Source organism: Thalia democratica, chromosome 6 (genome assembly GCF_965202585.1).
Source record: "Thalia democratica chromosome 6, ktThaDemo2.hap1.1, whole genome shotgun sequence".
Lineage (NCBI taxonomy): Eukaryota > Metazoa > Chordata > Thaliacea > Salpida > Salpidae > Thalia > Thalia democratica.
This window is the reverse complement of record NC_139170.1, coordinates 1707034-1726020: the sequence shown is the minus strand read 5'-3', so window position 1 is coordinate 1726020 and position 18987 is coordinate 1707034. Positions and strand designations below refer to the sequence as shown.

Sequence of the window (18987 nt, the reverse complement as noted above, 5' to 3'; positions counted from 1 at the left end):
TACAACTAATTTATGCTATTTAGGACTGTTTTTTATTGAAAACTTGACAACCTTTCTGTAAAACAAGGGTTATAAAAAAACCTTCTTATAATAACGGTCATTATTCCAACATGTAAAAATTGAATTATTACTTCGCTGTTTAGGAAAAGCCGTAAAAATTTATACTGAAAAAAGATAGTTTTAAAAAGTTCGAGTCACTGTTTAATATGTTAAATTCATGATATATAAGCATGATCAGTTATATTTACCAATTTTAAACAGAAACTAAATATTATAATTTAACGGATTTTTAAATTATTTCACAAGAACAAATTCTGCAACAAACGAGATTTAAACTCTACAACTCATCGTTAATTTTTTGAGAGCAAATCTTTGAAACTTTTCATCAATACCCCAAAAAATTTTAAGTGATATTTTCTGATATTTTTGAGAGTATAATTTTTGACATGAATTTTTATAGTAAAGTTAATTTTTATTCGAAGCAAAACCGGTTTAGATGACGTTTATTTGAATCAAACTGAACTAAATCGTATATTTTTTATTGCATTTAACTTATCAATACTAGATGCATGGAGATTTTAGAACAGGAAATTATAGAAAGTATTATAAACTCATCTAATTCTGCTCTACTTGCGTGCGAAAATAGTTTTCAGCCCTTTTCTGAATTTCAGCACTTAACTCTTTGTAATTTGAGCAACTCGTATTGAGGCTATTTTTATCAACTAGAAAATTATTTTCCAGAAAATTTTCAATTTCATCATTGCTTATTTTTTCTTTTTTCATTTCGAGCTTCATTTTTCTATCAATCTCCTTTTCATCGAAAGACCACTGACATTCGACTGATCTGTAATGCTCTTTAAATTTAAATATTTCCAGAGCAGATCCCATACAATCATCTAGTTCGATGACTTTTTCACATGAGTTACAGTAGTCTATGATGTATGTGTGTATAAGAGTTTTATTTTCAGTATAAATTGAAGCACTTTTCAACTTAAAAAACATCTTGTGTTTGTCTAAAAAGTTTCCAAGCTCTCTTTTGATTTCGTAAAATTTCATCATGTCTTCGACGAGATTGTCTTCAAAGAAAGATTTAAATGTAAAATGCTCCAGCAAAAGAATGTATGAGCTTGCTACCTCATCAATAATTGTTTGAAAACTGTTAGCAGTTGCCATTATACTTATTGTTTTTTTAAATCTGAAAAAGGTTGGTTTTAACGTAATTAAGTATACTTAAATTAGTTTTAAAATAATTCAAAAGTTTTAGCTGACCATTTTTTAATTGTATTGCGTTTCAGTAAAAGTTATCAATACTAGAGAGCTCGGAAGATCTATTTAGCTAAAAAAAGTTCTCAGCTGAGTAAAAGCCTGTTAAATAATATTTTGGTAATTATGCTTTTTAGTATTGAGCGCTTTAATTCATATAGTTTTTTAATTTATTTAAAAGAATACTTTGTTTATTTATAATTAGTTTATTATTTATAATTATTTATATATAGTTATTTTTATAATTATAGTTATGGTTGATAATATGATACAATTTATGTTTAATTCTTTTATTTTTATCAAACACTTTCAATTTTAAGTCATAGTGTTAGAGATTGATCTTTAAAATACAAAATTTGAAAAATTTAGTCAAAATAAAATTGTAGTTTTAAGATAAAAGATAATATATGATTAAGTTTAAATAATTCTTGGTTACGAGATTTATAAAAATTTGCATCAAAAAAGCATTAACATTTTAACAACAAAAACAGTACTAAATTTTAAAATAATAGAAAAGCATAAACTATTATTTCAAAAAAATTAATTACACGACCATTTTACTGTTGCATAGTCAACATTTGTTTCAATAAAAAACATTAACTTTTAATATACCGTTTTTTATACTATTTCAAGATCTTCTTAAAGTATTTAAAACACTTGCTTAAAAGTTTTATGGATTTTGAACTACTTAAACTTATAAATAGAAAACATCTCTAATATTTTTATGGTTCTATATTTTTCAACAACTAACCTAAAAATTACTTTTAGCTTTGATTTACTTAAATAATTAAAAGTTTTATTAAAACACATTTGTTTCAGGCATAGGTATAAAAAGAAAAATTTAAAAGTTGCATGTAAGCTTGAAACAAGTAAGATTTTTAAAAAAACATAAGTATACTTTTTTAACAAAGATAAATTAATTTTAGAGTTTTATAGCTACTAAGTTACAGTTCTTATTTCTAAATATAAATTATTTAATTAATTACTAAAAAAGTAGTTACTTTGCTTCCACTTTAAGATAATAGCTTGTATTAACTTGTATTGTATTATTTTCCGAATCTTTTTAGTTTAATTTAAACACTGGCTAGCTTATTGAGTGAAACTCATAAGTCAACTTTTGAAAAGTATAAAGTATATTTGTTGTTCTTTTACAAAGAAGAGATTTTACAAATTACAAAATATTACTAAAAAGAATTAACCTTATAATTAACTATTTTAAGTTTTCAGCTTTCCACGTTTTACAAAAAATCATTTGTTTTTTTTTTTAATTCCTTAATAATGTTATTTCGACACTTTTCAAAGTTTTTACTATTTATTAAAAAAAAACTAAAATCTAAGTTATATATTTTTTTATAATCATTATTTCAACGATAACAGTAGCAGTTGCTTTAAAATATCCTTAACTAAATGATTATACAAAACTTAAATATAAAAAAACAATTAGGTTTTTTAACTAAATAAATTAATCTAATAAAAATAAAAATTTTAAAATCAAAGTTTGTAAAACAAAAAATAATAATTTTTACTTACATTTCTAAGCAAGCTATTTAGTATTACAAAAATACTTTTAATAGAAAAACTTATATAGTAATCAATAATCAAAATTTGTTATAATCGTTAATATTATAAATATAAATACATAGAAAAATACGTCAAAATGTTAGTTGTATCACTCAACCTTTCTAAGACCATTTGATATTTTTTAATATGGCTATTTTTTAAGATTATTCTTTAAGATTGCTATTTTGAATTTAGTTCAGAATACTTAAAAACTTTTTTTTTTATGCTTACAAACTTTTTTTTTAGCAATTAAAGGTAAAAAAAAAGTTATAGATGTTTTTACTTTAGCAGAAAATAAAGTATAACTTAAGTTGAAAAATATTTTTATTTTTTTTAAGGTCAAAAAAAATTTTTTATGTTTGCAAATTTTGCTTGCTTTCTATTATTACAGTCTTAGACTCGGACAAAATTCAAAAAAAAAAAAAAAATTAAAATAGAAGAAAATTTGTTGTTGTTAATATCATTATTGTTAAAGTTGTTTTTTTTTTCTGTTTTTTCAAAGTATAAATTTTACAAAACTTATCTTCATATTTTCATATATAAAAGTTAAACTCAGTTATTGTAAAAATCACTTCTTTAAAATTCTTTAAAAACTTTTTTAAATAGTCTATTTTACTATTCAAATGTAAAATTGTTTTTACTGTTCAAGTTAGATTATTAAATAAAATAAAAGTTACCTTTTTAGCACAAAATACTTGTATAAAAAATTTCGTAAAAATGTTTCAGCGTATTACATTTTACTATCTTTAAAGAAGTTGTAACCTATAATTCAAGTATTCAGACTTTTGTTGTAAGTGTTCTTTATATTCTTTTAAAAGTTGATTTAAAGTTGTGTATATTTTTTTAGTATATTACTAAACAGGATTCATAGTACACTATTAAACACAAAATTAAGTAAACTTTCGTTTAATTTTATTTTCTTTCATTTTTATTTTCGTTTAGTTGATTGTTTTATTACTAAAGATTTGAATGTTTAAATGATTAAAGAAACTATGTAAGCTCGTAAGCAACTTTATAAGCATGTGGTGTACGACTCGATAACTGAAAGGTTCCTTTGTACACCAAGTCCTTAGACCAAACTTTTTGAGCGCTTTTTTTCGTTCAATAAACAATATATCTATAAAAACTACCTGAACATAGCGTTTTAGATTTGTAAAAACAAACTTTTAATAAGTATTAAGTTGAAAATTTACATAGATACCCTTTATTTATAGCAATTTAGGTACAATTAAAAAACAACAAAGTTATTTTCTTTTAAAACCAATGAATTTCTGAATGTGGTGTTATTCAAGCTAACTATTTTATTGTTCAGTTTTTTTTTAGCGTAATTTAAAACTTTTTAAAGGGTTATAATTGATAAAACTTGCATTAAAACTCCCTAAAACAGTGGTCGTCAGGCATTTGGTGGTCGCGGGTAAAATTCTAAAAGTGCCGTAAACTTTCAGTTTTAACTCTTCCAAATCATTTAGTACAAGTTTTGAGTTACACTAAAACTTTACCTAAAATATATTTTATTATCCGCGGGCCAAATTTGCATGCTTGCGGGCCGCAGCTTTTACTTTTAACGGGCCATATATCCCATTCAAAAAAAGTACATGTTAGTGGGCCACATTTTGCCAACCCTTGCCCTTAAACATTGAATTTAGCTTTCATGATACAAGTTGTTTTACCTAGGTTTAGTTGTGACAATTGTATTTAACAAAATTTGTACACTTAGAAAACGTTTTGCCTATTTAAAATCTGATTTTAGTAATAAAAAATGTTTTTATATCATTATACTTATATACTGTGGTGTGGTGTACGAATTGATAAGCAAAAATTTTTTTTGAACACCAGGTTCTTACACCAAACGTTTTGAGCGGTTTTTCTATTATCATTCAATAAACAAATTATGTTAAAAGTGTACATATATGTAAAAGTGTTTTTTTAAGCTCTTTAATGTTTTTTAAATGGAGCAGAGTTATATTAGCTTATTTAAAATAATTTAATATTATCTTCATTTAAAAATTATATATTTGAGCTCAGGAGTGCGGCTTACGGTTTTGATTTTATTTTTAATAAGATTCAGGAAAGATGTTTTTCATGAGTCATGAGCACGCAAATATGAGCTGCAAATTTTTTTTATTTTTAACCAGATATTCCGAAATTTAGCTAGAACAGCGATTCTTAACCTGAAGTAAAATTACCTCTGAGAGTAATTTTTAGGGGTTAAATTTCTATTCTTACAATTTATGTAAATTAATGTTTATTAATTTCTTTTAATTATAAGTTAGTATTTTATTGTAATATTTTTATAGTTTAATAAACTCTTAGAATTTCACAACTTTTTATATCTTATAAGCTTAAGTTTCATAAAATATAGTTTTTTTCTTATAGGGGTAAATTTGTTAATCACTTTCCGAAAACAGGTAAAACATGAAAAAAGGTTAAGTACCGCTGAGCTAGAACGAATATAAAAAAAAGGTCTTAAGTTAAATTCATGAGAAATTCGTAACCAGATATTTTGGGTCTTTTATGAAACGTAAAACTGAAATTACGACTGCGGCTCGCAAATATTTCAACTTTCAATATTTGGCCCCCGACCACCAAGTATCTGCCGTGCCGAACCCTGTCCTAGATAAAGATACTTAAAAAAAACTAGTTAAATGCATTAAAATGTTTTTAACTCGAGTTATTTGAAAAGTATAACTTTTTAAAGCTTTTAAAAGTTTAAATTATGCCTAGTGTTTCATTTGCAGTTTTACGTCAATTAATACAACTTTTTGAAAACGAAATTTAATAACTTATTCAGAAAAAACACACCGCGCACTTTTAATCATAGACGTTTTGTTAACTTGGCTAAAACTAAAACCACGAGCAGTTTCTATGACTCAAAAACAAGCTATGCATGATTTCAATATTTTATATTAAATCAAAAACCTAGATTATAACTTATATTTTTTATCTTAAGTTATAACATTTAACAAAACCTTTTTTTTTTGAGTATTTACAACTATGATTATTTTGTTGGATGTTTTAGTTTTTTATAAATTTAGTTTGTTTTTAAAAATGTGTTAGGTTACTTCATATATTATTAAAAAAGTTTTTTATTTTAGTAAACTTTTATTTTAAATTCTCAAATAAAAAAAAAACTGATAAAATAGTGTTTTGTGCTTCTTCTAAACCAGTTTTAATTAAATTAAAACAAAAACAAAGATTTATAAAATAACATTATGAGCTAAATAATGAATTTATATTCAAGTGGTCTTATGTTGTAAACATATTTATCCTGTGATTACAAAAAACTAAGTATACCTTAAAAATAACTTAAAATTTTTTACAAAACTCAACTATTTTTAAATATTTTCAGTTAGGTTTGAAAGTTGTTACAAACTTAATTATTTTACAGTTTTAAGGACTGGTGTACTTTAATTAAATTAAGTTCTTAAAAAATCTACTTTTTATTGTTTAACAACTTTATTTTGTCTGATAAGAATATTTTAAATCAAACAAAATTTTAAAATTTATTACTAATGATCAGTCTATCGGTTTTACAAAGAGTAGATAATTTAAAATGTAATTCAATTTATTGAAATTTGTTGTATTAGTACTTTCAAATTAATTATTACTTCTATATTTCATTGTAGATGTCATAATTACCTTCAAGTTTATTGAAATTTATTATAAAGAAAGATGTCCAAAACAAAGTAAGTTTGAACAAGCTTCAAAATAATTCTATCATTAGTATTTAGTGAAAAAGTAACAAAAGTTTTGCTTATTTAAAAGTTTAATAGTTGAAAATTATTTTTATTAAACATTTTTGACTTGGTGAAAATAATATTATTCATTTCAAGTATTCAGGACTCCTTTGATATGTGTTTATTTATAACTAAGTCCTAAAAGTGTGATAAATCTTTTTTTTATGTAATATTTACTAAATTTTTAAATAGACTTGGGAAACAAACAAAGAAGCAAGCAAAAGGAATTATATCTGCATTGAAGCACCAACCAATTGACACAATAGGTTTATTTAATTAGTTTTTTTGTATTTAATTTGATATATTGATTCTACAAGTTTGTTTATTATAATAATGTTAAAAGTGTGTTTAATAAAACTGACATAACAAATTATAGAAATGTTTTAAGTTTGTTTAAGTAAATAGATGTTTACAACAAGTTTCAGTTTTTATGATTAAAAAGAATATTTTAAATGTGCTTAATTAGTTAGTTACATTAACACTACAAATTTTTTTTTTAATAAACTTATTCTAAGATCTTATTAAAATGTATATATATTACCACTATTACTGATTTTTAATGAGTAATAGAACAAATTTTTCAAAGTATCCAACGGTTTTGCTAGCAGCGGCAACTTTCCTGATGACTTTCAAGAAATTTGGACAAGCTCAGGTCTTGAGGCCTCTGGGATGCCAATCATCAGGAACAGAAACCAGATCTGGAAAAACTATGATGAAAAAGGAGACTCTGAGCAAGGTAAAAGAAAACAAGAGTAAATGAAAAAAATATTTTAAAAACTCTAATCAATTCAGGGTTGCCACAAACTCAAGGCAGTTTAGATTTTTTCTTAAAATTTCAGAAAAGTTTTAAGAATTATTAAAAATTCTCAGGGATATTTTTTCTTCTAGTTCTAGAATAAGATATGTTAAGGGCATGGGGGGGGTTTACTTTGATTTTTAAACTTTGTTCTTATTTTATAGAGTTTTAAATGAGCTATCAGACATTTTTAACCGCTTGAAAAAATGCAAAGTAATTTTTGAGATATGAGCGATCAAAATCAGTGACCTCCATAGGTTCCTTATGGAAGGCGCAAACTAAAAACAAAAAAAGACCATTGCACTAAAAACCTTTCTTCTCCTTCATTTTTTAAGCAATCTTCTTCAAATTTTCACAGAAAGTGTATTATAAAATTTGAAAAAAATTAAATGCAGGTTTTTTTTTTTTTTTGAAAATAAATTTTTTATTAAAAAAAACAACCTATTTTTTTGTTTTTTTTTTTTTAACTTTTATTTTTTAATATTTTAAAAATTCCATCAATCAAAGTCTTTTGAACTATAAAAGAAATGTTTCCTGAAAGTTTGAGGTCTCTAGCTCAAAAAATGAAGGGGAAGATAGATTTTTAGTGATTTTTTAAATTTCCAAGAAAATTGGCCCTAAATAATTTGCGGTCCATACGTTTGTATTGGAATTTTTTTATAAAAATTACAATATCTCAAAAGTTAAATAAAGTTTTTTAATTCTTTAAAAACTGGCTTGTAGCTTGTACTTTAAGCTTTCATATAAGAGCCAAAGTTATTTTTAGTAAAAAAAAAATGTTGGACTCCCCCCTCTATGCCCTTAATCCAGTCTCAATATTTTGTCCGAAAAAAAAAGTTTTTTTTATTTTTGATTGCTTATATAGAAATTTTTAGCCTTGTGGCTAGTTCTTCAATATTCTTAGAATTAGCATTGTAGTTTTTTTATAAGTATAAAATTTATATTTATCATGACTAAAATTAAACAAAAACAATCAGGTTAGAGAAATGAAAGTTGTAGTTATTATGCATTGAAAAGTTCCAATAAACTTTTTATTTTTAGTTACTTGCATAGTTTTATAAAACTAAATTGTACTATAAGTCATTATTTCTTAAATAAAATTATTTGTTTACAACTACTTGTTTTCAGTAAAAAAGAATAAATAAAATATCAAAGAAATTAAGCTTTTTTCTTTCATGTATTAAATTAACTAACATTTTTACACAAAGTTGTGCACAAATTTTGGTTTTTAATCTCAATTATTTGACCTTTTAACATTGTTTTTTTTTAAACAGTTTTTTTGATATTTTTAGTAAGCATCTAACACAGAAGCATACACAAACAACCTTCATTTTATTAAAGAGGAAAAGAAGAAAAATGAGCATGAGGTATTAGTAATTTGCGCAAAATACAAAAACAAACTTTTTAAGGATTTGAAAAAATCCCAGGGAAACTCAGGGATGTTTAAGGTTACTCAGGGAACTTTCTGGTCTTTCAGGGAAGATTTTTTGACTCATAGAGCGGCAACCCTGTCAATAGATAAATTTGTTTTTAATATTTTTAAAATCATGGAGTAGGGTTGCCAAAAAACCTGGAGTTTGACAGTTTAAGCTAAAAAACCTGGAGAAATATGGAATTTTAAACAGTTTTTACTTGTTAAGTAGTATAAATTTGATTTGACACAAATAATCTTTCATATAGATGAATCTTTTTGTAATCTTTCATATAGATGAAAACTTTTTGTAATCATCAAACTTTTTTATTAACAAGTTAAACGTAATTTTACGGTAAATTTTCAATGCTGTTATACTACTTAACACAGTTTTTAACCTTAAAATTAGCTTTAAACTAAAAATAGACCCAAAAATGTGTACTTTCGAAAACCTGGAAGAAGTTCAGAAAATCTGAAAAAATTTTATCAAAAACATGGCCTGCATGGAATGGAATTGATTTATTGGATTTTGTCTATTTAAATGAAAAAGTTTAATATCAATAATCTTTGGATTTTATTCAAAGATTGTACCAGAGATTAATTAATATTGTAGAATATAACTTATAGTTACTGATGTTCATAAGTTTTCAAATAAAAAGTTTGGTTAAAAGCAAAACCTTCATTGGAGTTTTTTTATAATTGTGTAACTTTCAATTTCAGCAAGTGTTCTTGAAACTCTACCAGACAAATCATTTGTAACTAAAATTACACAACTAACACTTGAATTAGGGATTGGCAAACACTAAAAACTATATTGCAACTAATTTAATACAATTTTGTTTTCAAAAGTACCTTAATATTTTAGTGATATATCCAGAATATAGCTATTTGAGTAATTTTTTTGTTCATAAAGTTTTTAAAAAGTAGGTTTTTCAAAGTATATTATAACTGTTCGTTTTTTGGCCTGCCAACCCCTATACTAAAACAACAAACTGTAACTTTCAGAAAATGAGCTAATGACTCTTTTTTTATCAGATACTAACAAATACTAAAATCAAGGTAAAGTGTGTTTAAACTGTTTTATTACAGATGAAAATTCAATTGTTGACAAGGAAAACATTTTCAATACATACGTTGCTATTGACAACAATGAAATTTACCGCCCTACCCTAGACGTTGGTTTGTTTAGATAGTTGATATCTTTTTACTGATTCAGACTAAAATATTATTTTTGGACAAATAGCATTCAGGCAGAGCAAAGTTTTCATACAAAACAAACTAAATTTATAAAACTTTCTAAAGTGGCCAACTTGAAACTACTGCTTTGAGTGTAACCAGTAAAATTTAAAGAACATATTTTTACTGTCCTCATAAGCATTTTTTAGTTTTTACTTTAACTGTTTTTAATTGAAATATTATAATAAGTTTGTTATATATTGTGCTGGGTAATTTAATTAAATCATAATTGTTTTATCACTTGATGTTGTATGTTTTATTTTTCTAGTTAACACAGAAAAAACTTTTTTGGCCCAAATGAGTATTTTTTAATTAAAAATTCATAATTTTATCTTGAATATTTGCACACTCAAGCTTTTCTAACAACTTAGGATAGTTGTTATGTTTTTTAAAGCTTGGTATAAATAAGGATTTTTCAAAGTTTTTATGTAAAGCTCAAGAAATATTTTTATGGCTTTAAAACAAATGTTTTTTTTTTTTTGAGTTTTTTCTTTATATTAAATCACTTTTGTTATCAAAAAGATTAACTTAAGATTTTAAACTTTATTACTTTTTTTTTTGCCAATTTGTGCATTTATTTTATTTTTCATAAAATCTTGCTGTTTTTTATCACTTATACTGGATTTTTAACTTCAGAAATTAGCAGCCCTGTAAGCTGTAAACCATTATTTTATCTATAAAGTATTACTTTTTAGTGCGAGTACGAAATAGAAGACACGAGACAATCTAAAATCAGCTGCATCAAAGAAATATACATCAGAGGATGGAAGTTGAACAGTAAAGTAGTTGAAGTTTTGAAGCAGTGCTACCTTGAGAGGCTAACTACTATGAAGTTAGCTTAGTTGAAAGTGTAAATATTAAAATAACACATATTATGTATCTAATCAAAAAATATTTCCATTCTAAAGCAAGATAAGTTGTTCAACAACTACAAGTCACTTATTTAGAGTTTGAAATATCAAGTCCACTTATTCTTTCTATTAGTACAAATCAAACAAATTGTTTTATTTTTACTTTAATATACTGAACTTTTTTCAAAAAACTGTACAATTGCAATGACACATAAATTATGGTCTTTTTTAGGTTTATTATGCTTTATAAGTTTAGCACATTTTATATGTAATGCTTTATGCAATTTTTTGTGACTGTATGCTTTATGCACTGAAGATAGTTTTTAAAGAATCCTAAAGCTTAAATACTCCTTTTTTTTTGCAAAATACTTATTTGTACTATTTCTTTAATCTGTGAGTTTTAATAAAATGAAAAAAATTACATTTTTTAGTCTGTTTAATAATCAACAACTAAATATTGAAATATATGGGACACTCATAATCACTGGTCAAAACTAGTCAAGCTAACAAAAAAGTTTTCTAATCACAACATAATACTAACTTAAACGTTATTAAAGTTTTTTATTGTTTTTTATATTTTATACTCATTGTACTTAAAAACTACATTAAAGTTTATGGAATGCTGGAATGAACGACCTAGCAGTTTCATCTCTCGCCACGTTACTGAAAAGCGCGCCAACTGTGAAAACACTCTTTCTAGAAGCTAATCCAATCAGAGACACAGAACCCTTTCACATGTTCATTACTGAAGACAATTCGTGAGTTATAAAAAATATATATGTAATCATGTAGCATTTACGTTATAGTTTTTTTCTTAGTTTTGATTAGTTTCAAAAATGCGTTTTACTTTTAGAGTTGTTAAGTTTATCTAGAGATATTTTAAACAAAAGTAAAATTTAAAGACCAAATTACTTTCTAATTTTTTGTTATCAATAAGTTGAACAAAAAAAAAATTGTTTATTACATAAAAATGAAACAAGTTAGTTTAGTAGGTTTTATTATTAGTGTTTTACCCTTTAGATAATGTAGGACATTTTTAATTTTTGTCCATATTTAATTTTTATGGTATTTCAAATTTTATCTTAACTAATAGTTATTTAAATTTTTACAAAAGTTTAAAGCTTTAGACATTAATTTCCAGACTTTTTTTGGTTTATGGTAGTAATATTGGTGCTCCAAATAAATAATAATATTATAAAAACATGATACTATTTCAAAATAGCGTTATAAGGTTTTAATTAGTTATAGATTTCTTCAGGGTCTTGATAGCTTTATTTTCAAAAAACATTACAGGCTACATAACTTACCATTTGGAAATAGGGGCTTGTGATAAATGTTGTTCATTTCATAACAGATTACAGAACTTATCCTTGAGAAACAACTTAATCACTGAAATAGGAGCTTTGAACATTGCTTTTTCACTTTCAAAGTTTCAATCTTCATCGATTCTCAACTTAAATCTGAGTTTCAATAAACTTGGCGACGAAGGGGCGAAACATATAGCAAAAGTTTGTTTTGAATATTGAATTTGGACAGTTTTAAGAATAGTTTTTTTAATTTTTTTATACATTTTTTATTACTATCATAGTTCAAATGTTTTGGTACATTTTTTTTTGAGGTAAGGTCTTTCATACTGTGAAGTCGCCATTAAATTGTAAAATATCTCATTCAGAAAGTATATTTGTGTAAGGTCATATTAAAAAATAATCATTTAAAACTTACAAAACATATTGAAAAAGTGTGTTTATTTGATATTTCCAACAATTTAAAATTAATACACTTTACTTAACAAAGTATAGTTTTAATTATACTTAAGGTTATTTAAATGCTATAAGTTTAAAAATTACTATTTTACTCTGAACTAAAGCTTATAATCACTTCATAGTGTATTGTTAATTTTTCAAGTTTTAATAATAATGCTACTATTATTTTAATCTCTTAGTTCAAAAGTATGTCTAGTATTTATTGCTTTTGGTAAATGTTTTGATGTATTTGCTTTTAGTTTTGTGTCTTTGCATTCTAAAGATATTTATACTTTTATCTAATATTTATTTAAACAGTTTATTACAAACAAAACAATGTTTCACTCCTATATTTGCATATAGGAGATTCTACTTGAATAAGATTTGTTTACAACAACTGAGAATCTCCTATATGTAAATACAGGAGTGAAACATTGTTTTGTTAGTAATAAAATGTTAAAATAAATATTAGATAAAAAGCTTCTTAAAGACATGTAAGTTGAGAACTTTAAATTGTTTAATTTAAAACAAGTTACAATATTATATTTCTACTTTTGTCAAATGCTAAATAAAATGTTCTTGTTTTTCAATTAAAACATATTTTTTTATCTTCCTGCAATTTTTTACTTTTAGTTTTTTCCTTAACATGGAGTCCTGTTTTTTCATAAATATTTAAAGTTTTATTATTTACTTTTTTATTTGTATAGTCACTGTGTACAAACAGAACTTAAATCATATAATTAATTGAATTAATAAGTTAATTTATACACTTCATTTCTTAGTCACTGGGAACAAACATTATTTCGACAATTACAATTAATAAATTATTAAGTTATTATTTATTTTTTACTTTTCTAGGCCTTGAGAACGAACAGAACTCTGGCGTGTTTGTCTTTGTCGTCAAACTACATCGGAGACGCGGGTCTGTTGGCTATTATGACGTCACTAAAACAGTTCAAACTGACGCACGAGGAAGTCGTCGAAAGGAGAAAAATGATGTCCAGCGCCAACCCAAGAAATATTTTCTCTGTTTGTTTTTATTAATTGTGAATATTTAATATAGTTTATGAAACTAGACTTTATACCCTTGTAATTTTAGTTTTATTTTGTTCAGTTTTTTGTAACAAATTTAGAATGACTAATAACTTTTGGTAAATAACTTTTAGTATTACACACTTTTTATTAAGAGAATTTTCTATTATTAAATGTGAATAAAAAAGTAGTAAAGTTTAAAAAAATTTTTTGTAACTAAAAACATAATTTAAAACGGTAAAATTTACATGCTAGCCAGTTTACTTAAGTAGCAGTTTAATTAAATAATCTATGTTTAAAAATATATTATTTTTATATTTATAATATTTGTACTATTTGTTTAAATATATTTATATTTTCAGACCATGGACTTGGCTAATTCGCAAAAAGCAAAGGTATGTTACAAAAATAAATTTTAATTTAAAAATTTAATAATATTTTAAGTTTTTAAGTACTTAAACTTTAATTACAGTAGTGAAAAACGATTATAGAAATATGTAAAATTTGTTAGTAATTATGATTCATGACTTTTTATAATATATATATTAAATAAAACTTTGAAATATTTTGTTAAATAAAGTTAAAAACACATTTTAAAAATATTTTGTTATTAAACACCTATGGATATGCTTCTCAAACTTTAAGATCTTTTTCATATCTGAAAAAATAAATTACTTACAAAAACGCTCATGTATTTTTTTATTTTTATAAAAATTTAATCAGACCTCAACGGAATCAGTAAAAGATCGGCCTAACAGCAACAAAAGCGGAACGAATAAGTTGAAAGACGGAAAAAATAAAAAGAACAAACAACAAGAAAACACTGGAAAGAAAGATAAAGACACGGATAAAAACAAACACAAAAAAAGTTTGTTAAAATTTAAAACTATAACTTTGGAACAAACTTTTTTTTCAATCAGTATCAATCAATTAAAACAAGTTTGAGGTGGGATATGCACGAAGACTTTTTTGCACAAAGACACTTTTGTAATTTTTAGAATATATATATTTTTGATAACTGATATACAAAAATTTATTCTAAGTTTCTTATTTACTAAACACTTTAAACTTACAAAATTATCATTATTAATCTCAAACAATAAATAATTTTTTTGGTATTTTTATATCATTGTGACTTTTAAATTTTCACTAAGGTTTTAAGTATTAAGAAATACTTTCATTTTATTCAATTTAATTCTCACTGTTTCTTTTATTTATTTATTTGATTTATTTAATCAGAAGACGGAAACACCAACTCCTCAACTGAAACTTCAAAACGCGAAAAACCCAGAAAGTCCGCCAATTTTCAAAAGGGGGGACTTCCCTCGGGCAAGAACACTCCCTTCAGCAATGAGGAGGAGGATTTGGAGGGATGCCAGCACCCCCTAGTGGCCCCCAACGTGGAGGCGACGGAGGGGAAGATTCTGTTGCCTGGCAACATGAGTCTTGTTTGCCTCAATCTTGCAAGTTTGTTGTGTTATTATTGTTTGGTTAATTTATTATTTTTATATTATTTAGTTTATTTATTATATTAGTATTATTTATTTAATTTAAGTATTATTTTTAGATTAGATATTTAACTTAATTGTTATATATAACTTGATGGCGACAATAAGTCTCAATCTTTGAAAGTTTCTTGTGAATTTTATTATTTTTATTGATTTTTGTGTAGTATGTTAAAATTTAGTTAGAGTTCCTTAATTTGTTGAAATCGCTGTTTGTTAGTATGTTTGTTTTCGTTTTTTTAAAGTGTGTTTCAAAAACATTTTATTTCTAATTTATTTTTTTAACCTATTCCTAGTTTGTTGAGTAAAATTCTGCACAGTTTTCAAGTCAACTACTTAAGTAAGATGCTAAACAAATGTTTGATTTTTTGTTGAAGGTAATAAAAAGTTTTATACTATGTTTTTTAATAATTTTGAACCAATTTTTTTTTACTATTGAAAACTTTAGTTAAAATTTGAATAAAATAATGAGTAATAAAATTTTAGATTGGTTGAATATTTTGTTTAAAAAAGTTGGAGTTTAAATATGGAGTTTAAAAAAGAACTTGTCTTCGATCAATAGTAAAAAAAAACATTTAAATTAAGTTATTAAGTAATAGCATATTTTAACGCCAATCTTAAGCAAACAAATAAATATATTCCAGGAAACCTGATAACCGCAGAAGTATTACCAGAAATTTTGACAGTCCTGGATTACCAATTAGACCTGGACAACCAGACCAAAAACCAGGACACAAAATTCAACAAGTACCCCGGACTGATCAAGTTGTACTTACAGGTTAGTTTTGTAAAATTGTATTTATTTTATTCTTATATTATTATAAATAAGAATTTAAATTTAAATTTTATCAATTTTCAAAGGCTTGCACTACTTTTTATTACAAAAAAAGTTGTTTATCTTATTATATAAATATAAAATTCTATAATCGATAATATTTATAACACGAGAACAATAAGTAAAAGACTAAAACCAGTCATTTGCTTATTGAAATTAAAATTTCATTTAATTAACAATATCAAATTATTTTTTAATAAATATTGTTATTATTAAACTTTTAGTAATTTAAATAAGCTTTCAACATTTTTCAGAACTTTATATTAAGTATTACTGTAGAATATGTAGTACTCACTTTTTCTAGTATAATTAATTTATGAATTTTTTTTATTCTTGATTAATACTTGACTTATTTTATTTTTTTAAGGGAAATATGTTCAACAAAAAAGAAACAGACTGGTTAAAAATTCAAAAGAATTTAATAAAAAGAGAGCCAACTTATACGGAAGAAGAAAAAAGTTCTTCAACTTTTTAATTTATTTTTATTATACTTTTACATTATTTTAATTCACTGTGTTTATTATGACTTTTTTCAGTCCTCAACTGTTTTATTTCTTTTTTTCTAATTCCAATTTAATCTATTTTTAAACCTAGTCTTTTATCAACATATTAGTTATTTTATCAACAATCTCATCAAAAACATCTTGGATAGTGTATACTCATCATCAAATAAAATATTTGAATTTAAATTATAGAAAGATAAACAATTGATAAAAAGATAGCAAGTTGTTTAGTTTTATTATTAAGTTATAAAATTATATTAACTATTTTTTTATTTACCGTACCTTTAAATAAATAGTAAAAATAGTAAACAATGAAGCGTTTTTAAACTTGAAAACCTGCATATTTCAGCATCAATTTACACTAGAGCTTCTTTTTCTTTTATATAATACTAAATAATATTTAACGACGCTCTCAAAAAATTTGGTCCTACTTGGCATAAAAATAAATCGGTTTTCGAGTCATACACCACAATTTCAGCTTAAATGCCTTTTCATAGACAAAACTTATTGTTGAAAATAGTTACAACTTATTGGTTTTGTCAACTTTTTATAACTAATAAAAAAGCTACACATAAGTAGAGTTTTCTACTACTGTACTATGATTGAACAAATATGCAGAAGTTCAGGACTTATAATTGTTTAATTTTACAAAAGTCTTGTCAAAATAACTTAAAAATAATTAAATCAGAACATTTTGTTTTTTCGGTTGACATCAGCTAAAAAATCGAGCTTGGTTTAAACATAAAATTGTTAAGTTAAAGTTAATTTTGTGTTAATTAAAAAAATTTTAACTAAAATTGTTTGTTTAGTATTTTTCAACTTTTTTTGCTTAGTATTAAGTTTTTTTTAAATGTTTATTAATTTCAAACTGGCTCATAAACATTTAAATTAAAAAAAAAACTACAAAAGAAATTTGCAGCAACTAAAAACTTTCGATATATACGGGTGTTTACATACTATTGGTTTATTAGTTTAACTTGAAAACAACAAGTAATTAAGGCTATGTCCTTTTTTGCTTTGTACAATATTTAACTGTTTTGAGTAAAGGTTAATAAAATATTATTACCAATAAAAGCTTGTTCTAAAGTATAGCTATCTACGATTCTTTATGATTGCATTTTGATGTTTTGTCTTTAGCTAAGAATGTACTTTTATAGTGCACTTAAAATAGTAATGTAAGCTACACTTTTTTATCGAAAGTTACCAAAGGCAATAATTTTTGGTTCCATGTTTTTTTGATTTTATACAAGAGCTGTTACCAATTTAATTTTATTAAAGTCTTAGTGATCCTAAAACTTATATATTTTTTGAATTAGTTCATTAGGACAACATGCTTAAAGACATAGTTGAAAAAAAAAACCATAGTATTTACAAATTATAAATATATAGAAAATAAATTATATAAAGTATAACATGTATACTCGTATTTTAACCTTTCCAGTTGATATCAGTAAAACGCATAACTATTAAATAAATGGAGCTTTTCAAGATTTGCTTTAGTTTAAGTTTTAAAGGCTCATACTTATAGTTAAAACTCTAAAAACAATTGTTTTATATTACCATTTTCAGTTCTGTACAATACTATATGCACATATAATTTGCTTGTATTTTAAAATACAACAAAGGTTCTCTTTCACATTGCGATAACTTTTTTTAAAACTCATGATAAACACTGGTCTGTAAAAACTTGTATTTGATGGTGAAATAACAAACTTCAAAACTAAGATCCAGCTACATCGACTTATTACGGATTAGAATTTTGATTTAAATAAAAACTAGTTTTCCTAAAAACCATAAAACTATTATTTGCTTAAAAAAAGTAACTGTTTTTTCTTTTTGAACTTTTATCGTTTTTTTACAATTTAACTGCTAACTTAAAAGTTTTTTTGTCGCAAAGTTTAGAAAATTTATCTTTGCGGACCTTTTCAACAAAAGACTGAATTAGATCTGGGTTTTAGCAAAAAAGGTTGTGCCTAAAAATTAACAGATTTTTTATTCAGAGACAGTTTTACAAGTAAAAAAGTTAAAACCACAGTTTAAACTTGTTTTATATTTGACTTGTTAAAATACTATCATAAAAAGTTTAAATTAGTATAGATGTAAAATTCAAACGTAACAGTTTAAGGTTGTAAGACCGAAACCCACTAATAGACGTACAAATAAAAATATATTATAAAAACATAGAAATGTATTTTTCTATTAATAAATGTAAATTTATATAATCAAGTGAGGATTTTAACTATTAATCAAAAGTTGTAAGATTTTTAAAAACTTAAGAAACACTTATCAAAAAAAACATTGAAGTATAAACATAAAAAATTTTGGTAAATTATTTAAGTAGTTTCACATTATTCTAAAACATAAGGAAGTATTTACTAATAGGAAACCTCATTAAATATTAAGTTAATATATACTAAGTACTATAAAAAAAAAATTAATGTATTTATTCAATATTGAGCTACTTTCAATTGAATAAAATTAGTGAAGAGAGAAAAGCTACCATAACCAAAAAATGA

At 24.2% G+C, this 18987-nt stretch overlaps 1 protein-coding gene across 1 annotated transcript; it reads left to right on the top strand.

Annotated features, from left to right (window-relative positions):
- The first annotated feature begins 6495 nt into the window (after window positions 1-6495).
- Window positions 6496-16443, top strand: LOC145838049 (leucine-rich repeat-containing protein 71-like). The gene is made up of 13 exons (XM_082945577.1): window positions 6496-6509; window positions 6753-6826; window positions 7147-7296; window positions 9857-9942; window positions 10699-10835; window positions 11466-11612; window positions 12209-12362; window positions 13455-13625; window positions 13991-14023; window positions 14352-14496; window positions 14868-15095; window positions 15778-15911; window positions 16336-16443. Exons 1-13 carry the CDS (start codon window positions 6496-6498, stop codon window positions 16441-16443), a joined length of 1581 nt encoding a protein of 526 aa, XP_082801703.1.
- Window positions 16444-18987: the final 2544 nt, after the last annotated feature.